Source organism: Thalassophryne amazonica, unplaced genomic scaffold (assembly GCF_902500255.1).
Source record: "Thalassophryne amazonica unplaced genomic scaffold, fThaAma1.1, whole genome shotgun sequence".
Classification (NCBI taxonomy): domain Eukaryota; kingdom Metazoa; phylum Chordata; class Actinopteri; order Batrachoidiformes; family Batrachoididae; genus Thalassophryne; species Thalassophryne amazonica.
In genome coordinates this window covers 30,152-49,740 of record NW_022986278.1, presented here as the reverse complement: position 1 = coordinate 49,740, position 19,589 = coordinate 30,152, and the positions used below count along the sequence as shown (strand labels likewise).

The following is a 19,589-nucleotide window of genomic DNA, read 5'->3' as shown; positions in this document are numbered from 1 at the left end:
AGTGGGGAAAAATGGTTAGAAATGTGAACGGGTTGGCGGTGTACACAGGGCTTCTGTTTAGAACTACGCGTCCTCCTCACAGTCACCCAGTCGGCCTGCTTTCCCGGCTGCTCGGGATCTGCCAGAGGGAAACTAACGGCGGCTAAGCTACCTTGGTCCGCACCAACTATAGGGGCCTGGCTAGCTGTAGAATTTTCCACAGTGCGGAGCCGAGTCTCCAATTCGCCCAGCCTGGCCTCCAAAGCTACGAATAAGCTACACTTATTACAAGTACCGTTACTGCTAAAGGAGGCCGAGGAATAACTAAACATTTCACACCCAGAGCAGAAAAGTGCGGGAGAGACAGGAGAAGCCGCCGCCATGCTAAACCGGCTAAGAGCTAGTAGCTGCGCTAAGCTAGCGGATTCCTAAAAACACACAAAGTGAATAATGTGTAAATAATTTAGAGGTGATTCAGCAGAGGGAGTGCTTTAGTTAAGGCACGTGAAGATTACACTGTGAAACAAATCGTTATCTAGTTAACTAGATCAATCTAACTGCGCAGATTAAACAGCTAACATACAGCAAAACACTGCTGTGCTCCGGAACAGGAAGTGATACAATACCGCAGTGAGAGCCAACCACCAAAGGATGAAGCCAGCACCTGTTGAACATGCTTTTCTCTTTGAAAGCCTGAGGAAAATGAGACGTTCAAGACGTTGTTCAGAAGAACAGCATAGTTTGATTAAAAAGTTGATTGGAGAGGGGAAAACTTATACGCAGGTGCAAAAAATTATAGGCTGTTTATCTACAATGATCTCCAATGCTTTAAAAAGGACAAAAAAAAAAAAAACAGACACGTGGAAGAAAACAGAAAACAACCATCAAAATGGATAGAAGAATAACCAGAATGGCAAAGGCTCACCCATTTATCAGCTTCAGGATGATCAAAGACAGTCTGGAGTTACCTGTATGTGCTGTGACAGTTAGAAGACGCCTGTGTGAAGCTAATTTATTTGCAAGAATCCCCCGCAAAGTCCCTCTGTTAAATAAAAGACATGTGCAGAAGAGGTTACAATTTGCCAAAGAGCACATCAACTGGCCTAAAGAGAAATGCTGAAGAGGCCATGCCCTTGAAATGGGTGTTTCAACAAGACAATGACCCCAAGCACACTAGTAAACCAGCAAAATCTTGGTTCCAAACCAACAAAATTAATGTCTCGCAGATGTGAAGAAATCATGAAAAACTGTGGTTATACAACTAAATACTAGTTTAGTGATTCACAGGATTGCTAAAAAAGCAGTTTTAACATAATAGTTTTGAGTTTGTAGCATCAACAGCAGATGCTACTATTATTGTGAACACCCCCTTTTCTACTTTTTTTTACTAATAGCCCAATTTCATAGCCTTAAGAGTGTGCATATCATGAATGCTTGGTCTTGTTGGATTTGTGAGAATCTACTGAATCTACTGGTACCTTGTTTCCCATGTAACAATAACAAAATATACTCAAATCCTGGATTAATCTCTTTAGTCACATAGCACTACTATTATTCTGAACACTACTGTATGTCCTTGTATTGATTACAGAGTACTAAATGATATGACATTAAAAAAGATACACCCTCTTGTTACTTGCATCAGCTTTTAAACCACTACAGGGGGCTAAAGTATTTATTAAGTTGGATTTAAGTCTCCGGAATGTGATGCAGCTCTTCAGGAATTAAAGAAGCACATTGGCCTAGGTGCCAGTCCTCCAGGCTGCCATAATGCAGCCGGCTTCTGTGCGTAAGAGCGCTGTGGAGCTGGTGTAGGTGGCAGACAAAATGTGATCCATGTGGGCTCTGTAGGCAACTGAAAGCCCGATGGTGATGAGTGGTGAAGCATGGTCGGAATCGGCGCTGAAGGCTGCCGAAGCGCCGGTGCAGATGACTCTGGAGGCGCGACTGCAGCATCGGATAATGTTACAGATTTTGGCATGTCAGAGCAGGAATCGTAGATGTCTGATTTGAACAGATAATCCATGGGGTCCTCAATGAATGGAGGTAGCCGACCTTCCCTGAACAGTGTTTTAACACTTTAGAGCCTGAGCCTGCGCAGATTTGCGCAGGGAAAGGTACCCCCTCTACTCCAAGAGCCCATCATTGTGGCATAATGGTTCATTAACGAGCCATTCACTAGCACAAACATATGTTAATGCAGCATGCAGTCCCCAATCTGCATAGACAAACAGGCTGTGTGGCATCGTCAATGACGCACGGCGCAACTGGGAGCAACCGGGAGCACCCCCGGTGTGAAAGGGGCTTATGACAACGCCACGTGGAAGCAACTCAGTGCCAAGACGATGCAACTCGGCGCCACAACAGCGCGAGGGCGCAAAGGAGGAAGCAAGTCGGGCGCCGAAAAATTAAACCTGTTTAATTTTTTTGGCGTCCTGTGCTCAGCGCAGAAAGGAAGTGGTTCCAGCGCAAGTCGGGGCAAAGAGGCGTAATTCGGGGCAAAGAGGTGTTACCCTGCGTGACTCGGAGCCAATTTATGATTCCTGCAGTGTTCCGTTGTTCCCGCAGTATAAATCACACAGGATTGTTGTTATACCGTGTACTTAATGCAGTAAAAACTACATGCTGAAGAAAAAAAAAAAGCAGAATGATTGCCAGAAATATCCAGTAAAAAGTCCGGACATCTCTAGTCCACTCATGGACGTTCGTTCACGCACGCACATGTGAACAATTAAAAGAAAAAAAAAGTGTGGCTCCAGTGTGGTTCCTTGTTCTCTGCTCAAACTCTCACATCACAGTTAAAAAAGGGACAAAAAAGGACATAAGACCTGAGACAGGACATGTTATCAAATAGAAATCCAGACATCTCCACATTCGCTTGAAGGTTCGTTCGCGTGCTCGCACGCATCTCGCGGTCAAAGGAGGAAAGAAGAAAAAAAACTGTCTGCAGGCAGTTAGTTCCTTTCTCTCCTCAAACTCTCTTATCACAGTTAAAAAAGGACATAAGTCCAGGACATGTCAACATCAAGCTGAACTCCAGACATCTCCACATTTGCTTTAAAGGACGGTTCGTGCACGCGCATCTCGCGGTCAAAGAAGGAAAGAACATACAGCAAAAACAGCTCACTACTTCCAAGGGCAGCGATGTGTGTACTGTGTTCAGAAAACAGACTGGATGAGAGGCAGAAGATGAGGCTATTTAAAGTTTATAGTGAGGGGGAGCACCTGGCAGCAAAACTCGCAGCGCAACGAGACGTCATCGGGCGCAAGCCGACACAGTAATTAACCGGCAATTAACTCCAAACAGCACGGTTTTTCGGCGTTGTCATGGCGCAATAGGGAGCAACTGGGAGCAGCCCCGGTGTGAAAGGGGGTTAACTGATGTATGTGAACGTATGTGTGACATTTTGACTATAAAAGCAGACACTGAACAGAAGGCACAGAAAAGCAAGGACGTAAGCATAAACTCTAAGGTATTTACATTTTGCTTTTATATTGTAGTATTGTCTGTGTTCACGTCCTTCTGTTTATGGTTTTATTTATATATGCTTCTCAATGCAAAACAGTTCTTCCCTTTTGGGCAATAGAGGTTTCATCTTATCTCATGTTATCTTTAGGCAGGACCTTGTGAGACAGCGAGAGATGGAACTGTTTGGGTTGAGCGACAAATTGAGGACTTCAGCACCGTTCAGCCAACGCAGACAACCCAGCAATCAGTCAGCAATGCAGGACCGACGGAAATCGCAAGACGCAAAGTGACTAGTCGCTTGCAAAGCTTCCTTTGTCTATTTGACATCAGTATGCTGAGGACAATCACAGACTGCACAGTACACAAAGCCCGCAAAACAAACCCTGACTGGAGCACAAGTGTCTACGAGCTGATGGCATTCATCGCTGTTTTATTCTTCAGAGGAGCGATGGGCAGAACCGGTGCCATGTGTGACTGCTGGTCAAAATGCTTCAGCATTCTGGAAATCATGTCCACAATGTCCCGAGACTGATATGAAGAGTTGATGTGCTATTTACGCTTCAATATCAAGGACACCCATTTGGAACGCATGCAGACAGACAAATTTGCTGCCATTTCAGACATTTGGGGGCGCTTTGTTCAGAACTGTGTGCTGTCGTACAACCCAGGGCAACACATAACAGTTAATGAACAGTTATTTCCAACAAAGGTCTGATGTCCTTTTCTGCAATACACTGCATCCAAACCGGACAAGTTTGGAATAAAGTTTTGGATTGCAGAAGACTTGGACACTAAGTACATGTGCAATGCCATTCCTTACTTAGGGAAAGACCCCAGCCGTGCCATATGACAGCGACTTGCAGACAATGTTGTGACAAGGTTTATGGAAGCAGAACTGTCACTATGGACAATTTTTTCACATCATTGTCTCTGGCGAACAGGCTTCTACAACGCAACACAACTCTGCTTGGCACAATAAACAAAATTCAACAGGAAGTTCCAGAGCAGGTAAAAGACACCAGAGAACGTGAGGAGTTTTCAACACAGGTGTTCACTTCTGGCAGTGCCCTGCTAACAGCTTATGCAGCTAAAAAGAGGAAACATGTGAGTCCTCTCAGCACGCTGCATAAGAAAGTGGAGCTTGAAGAAGATCTGTGGCGTAAACCAAATGTAATCATAGACTACAACCATTTGAAATGTGGTGTTAATGTGCTGGATCAAAAACTGCGTGCTTACACAGGGCGCACAGGAATACGGAGATGGCCTATAGCTGTCTTCTACAACATCCTGGACATTGCTGCTGCTAATGCACATGTACTGTACAAGGCATGTACATGATCAAAGGAGTCGAGGCGAAGGTTCCAGCATAAACTGGCAACTGAACTGAGAAATAGACACATGCAGGAACACGTACTGGAAAGAGAGAGAGGAGGCACTACGTGAAATGAGAAGAGTTTCTGAAGGGAAAACAACAACATGCCCAGTGCATCAGTTGCAACAGAAATCGCAGTACAGACAAATGTGCCATTTGCCACAAGTACACCTGTTGGAAATGCAGGAAAGGATCTCCATTTGTGTGTAAAAATTGCTAAAAAACTAAACAAACAAACAAAAAAACAGAACACTGTACATAGGAACTCACAATTTGTTGACTGTGCTCAGAAATTGTTTATCAATGCGATTTCTCTTGAATATTTTTATGTGTGAAATAAATGTTTTTTTCACTGAAGTCCTTTGTTTGGTCTATCCTTCAAATTAGGCCAAGGATGCCCAACCCTGGTCCTCAAGACCTGTTTTCCTACATGTCTCCCTCTTTCAACACAGTCTGAGTGGGGCAAGGGAGCAGGTACTGATCTAATTTGCAACACAAAGGAACCAGTCAATAGGGTGATCACCATATTATATATATATATATATATATATATATATATATATATATATATATATACAGTGAGGAAAATAAGTATTTGAACACACTGCGATTTTGCAAGTTCTTCCACTTAGAAATCATGGAGGGGTCTGAAATTTTCATCTTAGGTGCATGTCCACTGTGAGAGACATAATCTAAAAAAAAAAAAAAAAAAAAAATCCAGAAATCACAATGTATGATTTTTAAATAATTTATATGTATGTTACTGCTGCAAATAAGTATTTGACCCCCTACCAACCAGCAAGAATTCTGTCTCTCACAGACCTGTTAATTTTTCTTTAAGAAGCCCTCTTATTCTGCACTCTTTACCTGTATTAATTGCACCTGTTTGAACTTGTTACCTGTATAAAAGACACCTGTTCACACACTTAATCAATCACACTCCAACCTGTCCACCATAGCCAAGACCAAAGAGCTGTCTAAGGACACCAGGGACAAAACTGTAGACCTGCACAAGGCTGGGATGGACTACAGGACAACAGGAAAGCAGCTTGGAAGAATACAACAACTGTTATGATTATTTATTAGAAAGTGGAAGAAACACAAGATGACTGTCAATCTCCCTCGGTCTGGGATTCCATGTAAGATCTCACTTTGTGGGGTAAGGATGATTCTGAGAAAGCTCAGAACTACACAGGAGGACCTGGTCAATGACCTGAAGAGAGCTGGCACCACAGTCACAAAGATTCTATTAGTAACACATGATGCTGTCATGGTTTAAAATCCTGCAGGGCAGCAAGGTCCCCCTGCTCAAGCCAGCACATATCCAGGCCCGTTTGAAGTTCACCAGTGACCATCTGGATGATCCAGAGGAGGCATGGGAGAAGGTCAGATGAGACCAGAATAGAGCTTTTTGAATCAACTCCACTTACCATGTTTAGAGGATGAGAACAACCCCAAGAAAACCATCCCAACCGTGAAGCATGGGGGTGGAAACATCATACTCTGGGGGTGCTCTTCTGCAAAGGGGACAGGACGACTGCACCGTATTGAAGGGAGGATGGATGGGGTCATGTATTGTGAGATTTTGGCAAACAACCTCCTTCCCTCAGTAAGAGCATTGAAGATGGGTCATGGCTGGGTCTTCCAGCATGACAATGACCCCAAACACACAGCCAGGGCAACTAAGGAGGGGCTCCGTAAGAAGCATTTCAAGGTCCTGGAGTGGCCTGGCCAGTCTCCAGACCTGAACTCAATAGAAAATCTTTGGAGGGAGCTGAAACTCCAAACCTGAAAGATTTGGAGAAGATCTGTATGGAGGAGTGGACCAAAATCTCTGCTGCAGTGTGTGAAAACCTGGTGAAAAACTACAGGAAACGTTTGACTTCTGTAATTGCAAACAAAGGCTACTGTACCAAATATTAACATTGATTTTCACAGGTGTTCAAATACTTATTTGCAGCAGTAACATACAAATAAATTATTAAAAAAAAAAAAAAATCATACATTGTGATTTCCAGATTATGTCTCTCACAGTGGACATGAACCTAAGATGAAAATTTCAGACCCCTCCATGATTTCTAAGTGGGAGAACTTGCAAAATCGCAGGGTGCTCACTATAGATACATATATATATATATATATATATATATATATATATATATATATATATATATATAAATGATAGTGACACCAACAAAAATGGGGGTGTGTACGAACGAGACAGATGAGGAAAGACTGGTGAGGGACAAGAGTGTTCAGTGACAAAAAAAGGTGTAATGTAGACACTGCCCAAAACCAACAACACAACATACCAAAACACAGATAGCAGAACCAAAAGTCAAATAAAACATCCACACAAAAAGAACAAAGGAAAAAAATGAAAAATGATCATCAAGACAACAACGGCTGAAACAGAAACTAGAAAGTAACTCAACACATGGCTAACGTATGACAAACAGAAAATAAAACCAGTGAATAAAGTAAAACAACAACTAAACAAAGGTTGGGGCAAGACAGTGGATCAAAGAATGGGGAAATAACCATAACAGGATGGGGCAGAAGAATGACACAGAGGTGATCGGTGTTCACATTGTTCCACCTGTAAAAGTACACTGACCTTATTTGTAGCCAGATATGCCATTCCTCTCGCAACCTGATAGGCAGCAGACACAAGGTCCATGATCTCCATGCTGCCCAGGGAAGCCTGCCTGGAGCCACTCCAGTACTCCAGTCCAGGCGGTCTACGGGCTCGGAGGTAGTCCCTCAAATTTCCCTGTGATGCATATTCCACAACCACGTACAGAGGACCTGCAGGGACACAGAGGGAATGCTTGGACAAATCATCTGTCCACTTACCATGCATCAGGAAAGTATTCACAGCACTTCACTTTTTCCCCATTTTATGTTACAGCATTATTCCAAAATGGATTAAATTATTTTTTTCTCCTCAAAATTCCACCCACAATAACCCATAAAGTGAAAAGCTTTTATTAAAAAAAAAAACAAAACAAAAACTCACATGTACGTAAGTATTCACAGGCTTTGTTCAATACTTTGTTGATGCACTTTTGGCAGCAGTTCCAGCCTCAAGTCTTCTTGAATATGATGTCACAAGCTCGGTGCACCTATCTTTGGGCAATTTGGTCCATTCCTCTTCGCAACACTTCTCAGGCTCCAACAGGTTGGATGTGGAGCGTCTGTGCACAGACATTTTCAGATCTTTCCAGAGATGTTCAGTCAGATTCATGTCTGGGCTCTGGCTGGACCACTCAAGGACATTCACAGAGTTGTCCTGAAGCCACTCCTTTGATATCTTGGCTGTGTGCTAAGGGTCAAAGATGAACTGTCACCCCAGTCTGAGGTCAAGAGCGCTCTGGAGCAGGTTTTCATCCAGGATGTCTCTGTACATTGCTGCATTCATCTTTCCCTCAATCCTGACTAGTCTCCCAGTTCCTGCTACTGAAAAACATCCCATAGCATGATGCTGCCACGACCATGCTTCACTGTAGGGATGGTGCCTGGTTTCCTCCAAACATGACACCAAAGAGTTCAATCTTTGTCTCATCAGACCAGAGAATTTTGTTTCTCCTAGTTAGAGTCCTTCAGGTGCCTTTTGTCAAACTCCAGGTTTGCAGACACTGTAGCTGGTATTTTGGTCCATTCCTGCATGCAAGTCTCCTCTAGAGCAGTGATGTTTTCGGGCTGCTGGGCAACACGGACTTTCAACTCCCTCAACAAATTTTCTATGGGGTTGAGGTCTGGAGACTGGCTTGGCCACTCCAGAACCTTGAAATACTTTTTACGGAGTTACTCAGTTGTTGCCTGAGCGGTGTGTTTGGGATCATGACATGCTGGAAGACCCAGCCACATTGCTTCTTCAATGCTCTCACTGAAGGAAGGAGGTTTTGGCTTAAAATCTCACGATACATGGACACGTTCATTCTTCCGTTAACACAGATCAGTCGTCTTGTCCCATTTCCAGAAAAACAGCCCCAAAGTGTGATGTTTCCACCCCAATGCTTCACAGTAGATATGGTGTTCTTGGAATGCAACTCAGCATTCTTCTTCCTCCAAACACAACGAGTTGAGTTTTTACAAAAATGTTCTATTTTGGTTTCATCTGACCACATGATATTCTCCCAATCCTCTTCTGGATCATCCATATGCTCTCTGGCAAACTTCAGATGGACTTGGACATGTACTGGCTTACGCAGGGGGACACGCCTGGCACTGCAGGATTTGAGTCCCTCTCTGCGTAGTGTGTAGCCTTTGTTACTTTGGTCCCAGCTCTCTGCAGGTCATTCATCAGGTCCCTCCATGTACTTCTGGGATTTTTGTTAACTGTTCTTATGATCATTTTGACCCCACACAGGATGAAATCTTGTGTGGAGCCCCAGATCAAGGGAGATTATCAATGGTCTTGTATGTCTTCGATTTTCTTACAATTGCAGTTTGAACTGTTGAAATAACTGTTCAACAGTTGATTTATTCACGCCAACCTGCTTGACTACTGTAGATTCACTCTTCCCAGCCTGGTGCACATCTACAATTTTCTTCCTGGTGTACTCTGACAGTTATTTTGTCTTGGCAATGGTTGAGTTTGGAGTCTGACTGAGGCTGTGGACAGGTGTCTTTTATACAGATAATGAGTTCCAACAGATGCCATTAATACAGGTAACAGGTGGAGGACAGAAGAGCTTCTTAAAGAAGTTGTTACAGGTCTGTGAGAGCCAGAAATCTTGTTTATTTGTGGGTGACCAAATACTTATTTTCCACCATAATTTACAAATAAATTCTTTAAAAATCCTACAATGTGATTTTCTGGATTTTTTTTCCCCTCATTTTGTCTCTCATAGTTGAAGTGTACCTATGTTGAAAATTACAGACCTGTCTCATCTTTCTAAGTAGGAGAACTTGCATCAGGGATTGACTAAATACTTTTTTGCCCCACTGTAAATACACAATATAAATACCAGACATACTGATCAATACTGATTGACTGACTCCTACTGTTCCTCTCCTTCCCATCCTCTGTCTTCCTGTTCCTCCTCCTCCCCCTGAGTGACGAGTTGTAAAGTCTGATGGACAAAAGGAGTTTTTCAGTCTGTTGGTCCTGCACTTGGGAAGGAGCAGTCTGTGGCTGAAGAGGCTCCTCTGGTTGCTGATGACAGTGTGCAGAGGCTGACTGGCATCGTACAGAATGTCCAGCAGTTTGTTCAGTGTTCTCTTCTCTGCCACCATCACCAGAGAGTCCAACTTCATGCCAACCACAGAGTTGACCTGATCACCTGATCAGTTTGTCCATCCTGGATGTGTTCTTCTTGGATGTGCTGCCCCTCCAGCACAACACGGTGTAAAAAAGGACGCTGGCTACTAAGGACTGGTAGAACATCCACAGGAGTTTCTTGCAGATGTTAAATGACCGCAGACTCCTCAGAAAGTACAGCCTGCTCTGTCCCTTCCTGTACAGGTGGGTTGGTGTCCTGGTGAAAGTGTCCTGGTAGATCCAAACTTCTTCCATTTATGGATGATGGAGGCCAATGTGCTCACTGGGACTTTCAAAGCAGCAGAAATGTTTCTGTACTCTTCCTCAGATTTGTGCCTTGAGACAATCTTATCTCAGAGGTCGACAGACAATTCTTTTGAACTGTGGGACCTTATATGTAGACAGGTGTGTCTTTCCAAATCATGTCCAATCAACTGAATTAACCCCAGGTGGACTCCAATTAAGCTGTAGAAACATCTCAAGGATGATCAGATGATCAGAGCTCAATTTTGAGCTTCAGGGCAAAGGCTGTGAATACATACAGTAGTGTTCAGAATAATAGTAGTGCTATGTGACTAAAAAGATTAATCCAGGTTTTGAGTATATTTCTTATTGTTACATGGGAAACAAGGTACCAGTAGATTCAGTAGATTCTCACAAATCCAACAAGACCAAGCATTCATGATATGCACACTCTTAAGGCTATGAAATTGGACTATTAGTAAAAAAGTAGAAAAGGGGGTGTTCACAATAATAGTAGTGTGGCATTCAGTCAGTGAGTTCGTCAATTTTGTGGAACAAACAGGTGTGAATCAGGTGTCCCCTATTTAAGGATGAAGCGAGCACCTGTTGAACATGCTTTTCTCTTTGAAAGCCTGAGGAAAATGGGACATTCAAGACATTGTTCAGAAGAACAGCATAGTTTGATTAAAAAGTTGATTGGAGAGGGGAAAACCTATATGCAGGTGCAAAAAATTATAGGCTGTTTATCTACAATGATCTCCAATGCTTTAAAATGGACAAAAAAAACAGAGACGCGTGGAAGAAAACGGAAAACAACCATCAAAATGGATAGAAGAATAACCAGAATGGCAAAGGCTCACCCATTGATCAGCTCCAGGATGATCAAAGACAGTCTGGAGTTACCTGTAAGTGCTGTGACAGTTAGAAGACGCCTGTGTGAAGCTAAGTTATTTGCAAGAATATATCGCATACCAGGTATCATGGATCAGTTTGGATATGTCAAAATACTTGAAGAGGTCATGTTGCCTTATGCTGAAGAGGACATGCCCTTGAAATGGGTGTTTCAACAAGATAATGGGCCTCATGTATCAATGTTGCGCACTTGTGGCGTAAATTTACGGCATAAACTTGAAATACACCAAAGCTGCCGTGACATGTATCAAGCAGTGCCCACCTGCCCATTTCTGGTGTACGCCTGACGTGATCTTGATAAATGCAGCGGGTGGAAATGACCGTAATTATAATAAACACGCCCATAAATATTCAGACTCCGCTTCAGACATGGAAGCCAGGAAGACGGCAAAGAAAAAGAACTTCACCAATCACGATGCGTGCCAATAGAGCGCCGAAAGTGGCCGTTGTATCAATTGTTTTGTAGTATATAATCAATAAAGTGTTACAGTGGTCCCTCGTTTATCGCGGGAGTTACGTTCTAAAAAATAGCCCTTAATATGCGAAACTGCGACGTAGTCAGCGTTATTTTTTACAATTATTATAGACGTTTCAAAGCTGCAAAACCCCTGTAAACCCACATTATACACTTTCACAATCAGGCATGAACATTTTCTCACTTTTCTCTCGTGTGTAAACACTCTCAAAGTTCAAATCTTAGTAGGAAAATAAAACCAAACTGTTTTCAGCCCCAAACATTTGTTTGAGAAATAAAAATAGAACGTTTTCCTATAAATAATTATGATGGCATTTAGAACTAACAAATTTAATTATAACGATCAACGAACGAGGTTGGACACATAAGAAATTATTAATAGTGACTGACCAGTATTCCACAGATCAGGCCTCTGCGTCCTGGCGCCGCGCCTTTTCCACTCGCACCTCGCAGCAGCAGGTGCTGTTTCCGTGTGAGAAACACAGTCATGAGTAGGCCTAGTTGTTGGCGCTCTTTCTTCGTCTGGGCGAGAGGATTCTTATAAACAGACACGCAGAACACAGAACACTGTAAAAAAATTAATAGCATGCAAAATTGGAGTAAATACTCCGCGGGACTGCGAGGCCGCGTTATAGCGAGGGACCACTGTATTCTCTTTTCACATGTCAATAATTCTTGACATGTGGATATTTGCTCGCTTAATTAATAAGACACGCCTAATTTGTCAGATTTCTTTTTTTAAAATGTACCTCTTTATTTATTGTATTGTGACAAACGAATGGAGACGACAAAACTTGATTGCAGCACGGGCGAATTAAGGGAATGACATCAGTACAGTTGCCACGGATCGTGCTCCATAACAATCCCGCAACAGCAGGATTTGTATTGATTATTATGTAGTATATACAGGAAAGTGTTATTTATGTAACATATGCATTGATTTGTATAATAGCACTGTTTATCATGTTGATCAGTTTCATTTTTATGTGGATTCCAGCGCTGGTTCATTTTGGTGTATAATTTACACCACCTCTCGACCTGGTGTATATTTTCAGCACAGCGTACGCCAACGACCACATTGATAAATGCCAAGTAGTGCAGCCGTTTTGGCGTACACCCCATATACGCTCCCGTACGCAACATTGATACATGAGGCCCAATGACCCAAAGCACACTAGTAAACCAGCAAAATCTTGGTTCCAAACCAACAAAATTAATCTTCAGCTTCAACTGCAAGGCGCGCATCTGCTCCAAGATGTCATCCAATTTACATCTGAGTTCAAGAGTCAATGCAGTCTGAGAATGCACTGCCTTGCCAACCTCGTTAATCATGACGGACAAGCGAACGCCCATGGTTCTTGATGCTGCCGTCTTGCCAATTTTCCGGGCAGCACACAAGCCAAAAAGTACCAGCCCTGCTACCATGAAACCAAAAATTAATAAATCCTCGACATCCTCAACGGAGAAAGGTGCCAAGCACGCCACACGCCAGGAACTCCAGGAGTCAAGGACATAGCCCACAGGATACGTTCCATCTGGGCAGGTAGGATCCCCCGGTCCTGACCTTCTTGTAGAAAAAATGGTGTCAATAGCGTTCAGAGACCAGCTGATCAATTCCATGGTTAATCCAATAGTAGTTCAATAGATTCAGAATCCAATATAGTTTTGAGGAATTCACAGTCTGATAAAGTAGGGACTTGAAGGTTAAAAGCAGAGAGATAAGGGAGAGTCGAGGAGATGCGACCGCCCCCGTCGGAGTCCCAAGCAAACTAGATTTATTGTGTCAGTACTGATGTGCCAAACTGAGCAAACTTTTTGTTTTGCAGCACAGGGACTTAGTGGTTAGCACTGTTTCCTCGCAGAAGAACAATGTTAGCTTTCACACTGATGTCAAACAGATTTTGTAGAATTTTTGTACAAAGAAGTTGAAGTTTTTTAATTCGATGTGAAAAAATAGTACACTCAAATATCATGTTTAACTTAGATTATTGTGATTTCCCCAACAAAACAAAAATAGAGACAAAAAAAAAATGAAAGAATGTCAATGTTTGGTTTCTTAAAAGAAATTAAGCTAAATAAATAAATAATATTATTAATTAATTAAAAATTAAATATATAAATAAAAAAACATAAACCTTTTCAGTGTACTTTGGAGTACAAGTCACTCTGGAATGAACATCATACTCTTTTCTTTATTATCAACTTCTTAATTTGGGATTTTTGTACATTATTGTAGTGTACTTTGTTTTTTAAAGGGGAAAGTGCCATATAAATTGTCATAATTGTTAATAATGCATATGCGATTTTTTGGTATGTAAATCATACTGGAGTTTTGAGGCATCCCAAACTATTAAAACAAAAAAATATATATCTTTTACACCAGAAAATATGAGAACTAAAAAACAACTTTAAATTATATGACATCTAAATAGATCCATGTCATCTGATTGGTGGATTTTGTCACGACACTCATTTATCTGACTGAATGGATAATGCTACTGGTGTACATTTTTGACACAATCAGTGCATTTTTCCTCCCATTTTTCACTATTGCACGTGTCCACGATGAGATTGACAAATAAATTCAACAAGATTGAATGACTGTTTGCTTCTGGTAAAAATGCTTGTAATGATTGGAGGACGCTAAATCCAGCAGCCGCAGTGTTCACGGGGACATGTTCTGTGGCTGCTGAAGCGCCGTGTGATGAAGGATTGGATTTTTTTTCTGGACTGAAGAAAGCAGACGTGCGCTCTGCACACACTCAGCTGGTACTGCAAAATCTGTGTAAATATTCTTACACTGCACTCATTAAACTCCGTATTTGTATATTGATATTTGGAGCCCAGTGCACGATTACACAATAGCACCAATTATAAACAAACCTATTAAAAACACGCTTCCTATAAAATAACATAAGGATTTTATTTCAGTCTTTGGTCGTAGTGATATGTGGAAGCACTTTTTCATAGTCCTGCATCCAACTTAAGCATGTACGTGAGCACCATCAGTACGAGTGGGCGGAAGACATGTCCGCACCTCGCGCGTACGGGAGACACGTCCGCACCTCGCCCGTACGCGCGAGACACGTCCGCACGTCGCCCGTACGCGCGAGACACGTCCGCACCTCGCCCGTACGCGCGAGACACGTCCGCACGTCGCCCGTACGCGCGAGACACGTCCGCACCTCGCCCGTACGCACGAGACACGTCCGCACCTCGCGCGTACGAGAGACACGTCCGCACCTCGCGCGTACGCACGAGACACGTCCGCACCTCGCGCGTACGAGAGACACGTCCGCACCTCGCGCGTACCATCTTGTGTGCAGGCTCCCAGCAGGTTGATGATGTTCTTGTGTTTGCCGATCATCTTCATCATTTCCATCTCGGAGATCAGGTCAGACAGGTCCTTCTCTGTAGCGTCAGCTGCATGTTACACAAATTTCAGATCAAGTCAGCTGAGGCGGTTATCGTGTGTCCAGGTGTTTCATGTCAGGTGTGACTCTAACCTTTCAGCATCTTAACAGCCACCTTGGTCAGACTGCTGGGTTTGCTTCTGTCAATCCCCACAGCCTCAGCCAGCACCACCTGACCAAAACAGCCTTCACCCAGAGGTTTCCCCAACGTCAGCCTGACGGAGGAACACAGAGCAGCGAGAAGATTAGTGGTTCAAACCGGAAAAATATCAAGCTCATGCCGAGCAGCTTTGCAGCTTTCCTGCAGAAATCAGCAGATCTGCACATAAAGCTGTTCAGGTTTGTGTGGTCACACTTATCACAGCTGTTACACACTCCAGGAAGCTCAACATCTGCAGGCTGCTTATCCACACCCCACATGCTTAGACTGCAAAATATCAGGAACTTTCAGCCTCAAAGAATCTCTCTATTTTCACCCTTTCTCAGCATTAGTTGACAAAAGAATAAATAATACTTATTCGCCAAAGTTATAGCAAATAATTCAACACACATTTGGTGGAATGAGCCTCTCTCAAGCAAACCCAAGCTGTTCAGAATGCTGGTATCCATTAGAGCACACCTGGGCATTTTATGCCCGCGGGTCGTATCCGGCCCTTTGGCTGACTCAGACCAACCAAGAAAATATTTACTATTCTATCAATTAGTGTTGTGGGTGACCTTCATCCAACTCACAAGCCGTTTGTGGCTGCGTGTACGTGTCCTCCAGAGTACAGCAGAGCCTGGAACGTTGTAGATCATTCGTCCACCTTTACCAGATGATTTGTGGCTTTTTGACTTCTCCTTCGTTCTGCTGTCGTCGTGTCACCGGGTCTTTATGACTGAACTAAAACCGCATTTTGATGCAGTTTAATAAGTAAATCCAGGTCCACATCTCCACCTCAGACAGTCAGTCTGACTTTGATACTCTTGTTAAAGATCAACAGAGACTAGATTTCTCTCACAGAATCAGAAAAAAAGAACTGAAAAACATAAAAATGTAAAATACAAATGTAGTCACGCACAGATATGAACTGGGACACTTTCCTCTTTTTTTCCTGCACAGTTCAGTGACAGTGATATTGTGACTCGTCTTTAATATCTGGTTTATGATCACAGGTGATGTGACGTCTTTAGAAAGTTAACCTCTTTTTTGTTGCCTAATCAGAACATCTAGTTTTCAAAACAATGTTATTTACTGCTTTTTATATAGGAATTAGCAGACTTGAGTTTAGCCTTTTGGTCCGGCCCTCCACAATATTATCAGTTTCTCATTTGGCCCTTTGCAAAAAATAATTGCTCACCCCTGTATTAATGTACGTATTTAGAGGAAACCCCTCATTGTTATGTCATGAAAGCAAGGCTGAGGTCACAAACTTTTGTTTATATTGTATTGCCAAAGGGAATTCCCCAGAAACCACATGGATCTGACAAACAACAACAAAGCAGATACCGTTTTCACTTTTGGGCTTCAAAGGAAGAAAAGAAAAGAGAAACAACACAGGAGGGGTTGATTTTCTTGTCAAACAGATTATACTGTGGGAAGGTTTTTTGATTTTTCTTCCTTAACAGAAATTTTCCTGCTGTATGCCACCGAAGTGACTTGACTTTTTTCTTTTGGAAAACTTAGACCAGCAGCATGGTGCTACCCTTTAGTATAAACAAACAAAAAATAAACATAAGTTATTGAAAACGTATGTAGATTAATGGCATGGTATATTCACTATGAATAATCCAGTCACCCCCCATGGAGTGGCTGTGACTGATGAACTATTAGTTAATAATTATGATTTCCTTTAAAGAGCAATGCCACAAAAATATAAAATATAAATCCGATTTTACAAACTGCCCCCCCCCCCCATAATCTAGATTATTAAGAGCAATGCCACAAAAATATAAATCCGATTTTACAAACTGCCCCCCCCCCCCATAATCTAGATTATTAAGAGCAATGCCACAAAAATATAAATCCGATTTTACAAACTGCCCCCCCCCCCATAATCTAGATTATTAAGAGCAATGCCACAAAAATATAAATCCGATTTTACAAACTGCCCCCCCCCCCCCCCATAATCTAGATTATTTTTCTACCAATTCCAAAGTTTCACTACATTTTTATGTATTTTGCAACCAATGTATTACTATTAAAGGACATCTCCCATGTTTTTTAACATCCCAGTTAGCAAGACAACATAAAAGTACTCATGACTAAGTCTCTCTGTGCACATGCGCTAATAATTAGTGAACGCTGATGGATTTTATTGTTACTTATTGCTTTCAGTCTGTGTTAGCAGGTGCATTTTCAGAAAACATTTTACTGCATTTCTTGGTGTGTGATGTACATTTTAGAATGAGCAGAAACATCCCGATGACAGAGTGAAACGAACCGAACTGAGGGGAGAGAATCAAGAAAAAGACATGCTGTGGAAGAGAGCAGAGATCAATCACTAATGATTAAATGCAGAGTGGTGCATACAGAGCAAAAAGAGAAAGAAACACTCAGTGCATCATGGGAACCCCCCAGCAGTCTAAGTCTATAGCAGCATAACTAAGGGATGGTTCAGGGTCACCTGATCCAGCCCTAACTATAAGCTTTAGCAAAAAGGAAAGTTTTAAGCCTAATCTTAAAAGTAGAGAGGGTGTCTGTCTCCCTGATCTGAATTGGGAGCTGGTTCCACAGGAGAGGAGCCTGAAAGCTGAAGGCTCTGCCTCCCATTCTACTCTTACAAACCCTAGGAACTACAAGTAAGCCTGCAGTCTGAGAGCGAAGCGCTCTATTGGGGTGATATGGTACTATGAGGTCCCTAAGATAAGATGGGACCTGATTATTCAAAACCTTATAAGTAAGAAGAATTTTAAATTCTATTCTGGAATTAACAGGGAGCCAATGAAGAGAGGCCAATATGGGTGAGATATGCTCTCTCCTTCTAGTCCCTGTCAGTACTCTAGCTGCAGCATTTTGAATTAACTGAAGGCTTTTCAGGGAACTTTTTGGACAACCTGATAATAATGAATTACAGTAGTCCAGCCAAGAGGAAATAAATGCATGAATTAGTTTTTCAGCATCACTCTGAGACAAGACCTTTCTAATTTTAGAGATATTGCGCAAATGCAAAAAAGCAGTCCTACATATTTGCTTAATATGCGCATTGAAGGACATATCCTGATCAAAAATGACTCCAAGATTTCTCAAAGTATTACTGGAGGTCAGGGTAATGCCATCCAGAGTAAGGATCTGGTTAGACACCATGTTTCTAAGATTTGTGGGGCCAAGTACAATAACTTCAGTTTTATCTGAGTTTAAAATCAGGAAATTAGAGGTCATCCATGTCTTTATGTCTGTAAGACAATCCTGCAGTTTAGCTAATTGGTGTGTGTCCTCTGGCTTCATGGATAGATAAAGCTGGGTATCATCTGCGTAACAATGAAAATTTAAGCAATGCTTTCTAATGATACTGCCTAAGGGAAGCATGTATAAAGAGAATAAAATCGGTCCTAGCACAGAACCATGTGGAATTCCATAATTAACCTTATTCCATGAAGAAGACTCCCCATTTACATGAACAAATTGTAATCTATTAGATAAATATGATTCAAACCACTGCAGCGCAGTGCCTTTAATACCTATGGCATGTCCAATAACAAAGCATCTGAGTTTTTATTCAAAAGTGATGGCTCAGATTTACAGACAGGAGACGACACACTTCACCCCGAGTCTGTCAGATTTTGGAAACTAAATGGTGACGCTGCTGTTTTACTGCCGCTGTATACGTGGACGTGGGACATCGCCATGGCGCAGTTTTTCACAGGTTGCCTGGACCTGCAGATGTCTTCTTTACATTGGGAAAAAGTCAGAATACATTATTTTCAGAAGATAATGAACCTGATTGCCTGGCTGAGCTCCAGTCTGACAAAAACTCCTGATCTGATTGTCTGGTGGAGTCGCAGACGGCCACTGCTGGTGCCAGATGCTTCATAAAACTTCATTTTCTCCACGGCATCACTGAGTGGGGAGCCATTAAAGTTGTTTTTTTTTTTTGTTTTTTTTTGGAAAACGTATAATTCGACAGTTTCCACTTGAGTTTTTGCGCCGTCAGCAGCTGATTGGCCCGTCATACTAATCTCTCTACAAATGACTGCAGAAGGTGTGTGCTGTGCAGCATGAGTGCACACTGCACTGCAAAGCAAGGAGGTACTCCCCGCGTATCAGCTGCAGAACACTGCATATTCACTTCCTGTACAGCGTGCCACTGTGTTACGGCTTACTTTCACACCTGTTTTTAACAGTTATACAAGTATACAACATTTATAAGCGTTTGTTCTGATTTTAAAAGGGTGCGTTTCTGACTAATGGCATGCAGGCACACTAAACCTTCTCATGGCTGCTGCTTTTACTGTGACGGCATCAAAATGAACAGTTTTCA

The 19,589-nt window shown here is 42.3% G+C and overlaps 1 protein-coding gene across 1 annotated transcript in view; it reads right to left on the bottom strand.

Annotated features, from left to right (window-relative positions):
- LOC117505953 (fibroblast growth factor receptor 1-A-like) overlaps positions 1-19,589 on the bottom strand; it is a gene marked incomplete at its 5' end in the record, with an annotated part of 94,118 nt that overhangs the window by 51,344 nt on the left and 23,185 nt on the right. Inside the window, 3 exons of the mRNA XM_034165494.1 lie at positions 7,438-7,628; positions 15,029-15,139; positions 15,223-15,344. Coding sequence (XP_034021385.1) covers positions 7,438-7,628; positions 15,029-15,139; positions 15,223-15,344 — 424 coding nt within the window. The remainder of the gene's footprint in view (positions 1-7,437; positions 7,629-15,028; positions 15,140-15,222; positions 15,345-19,589) is intronic.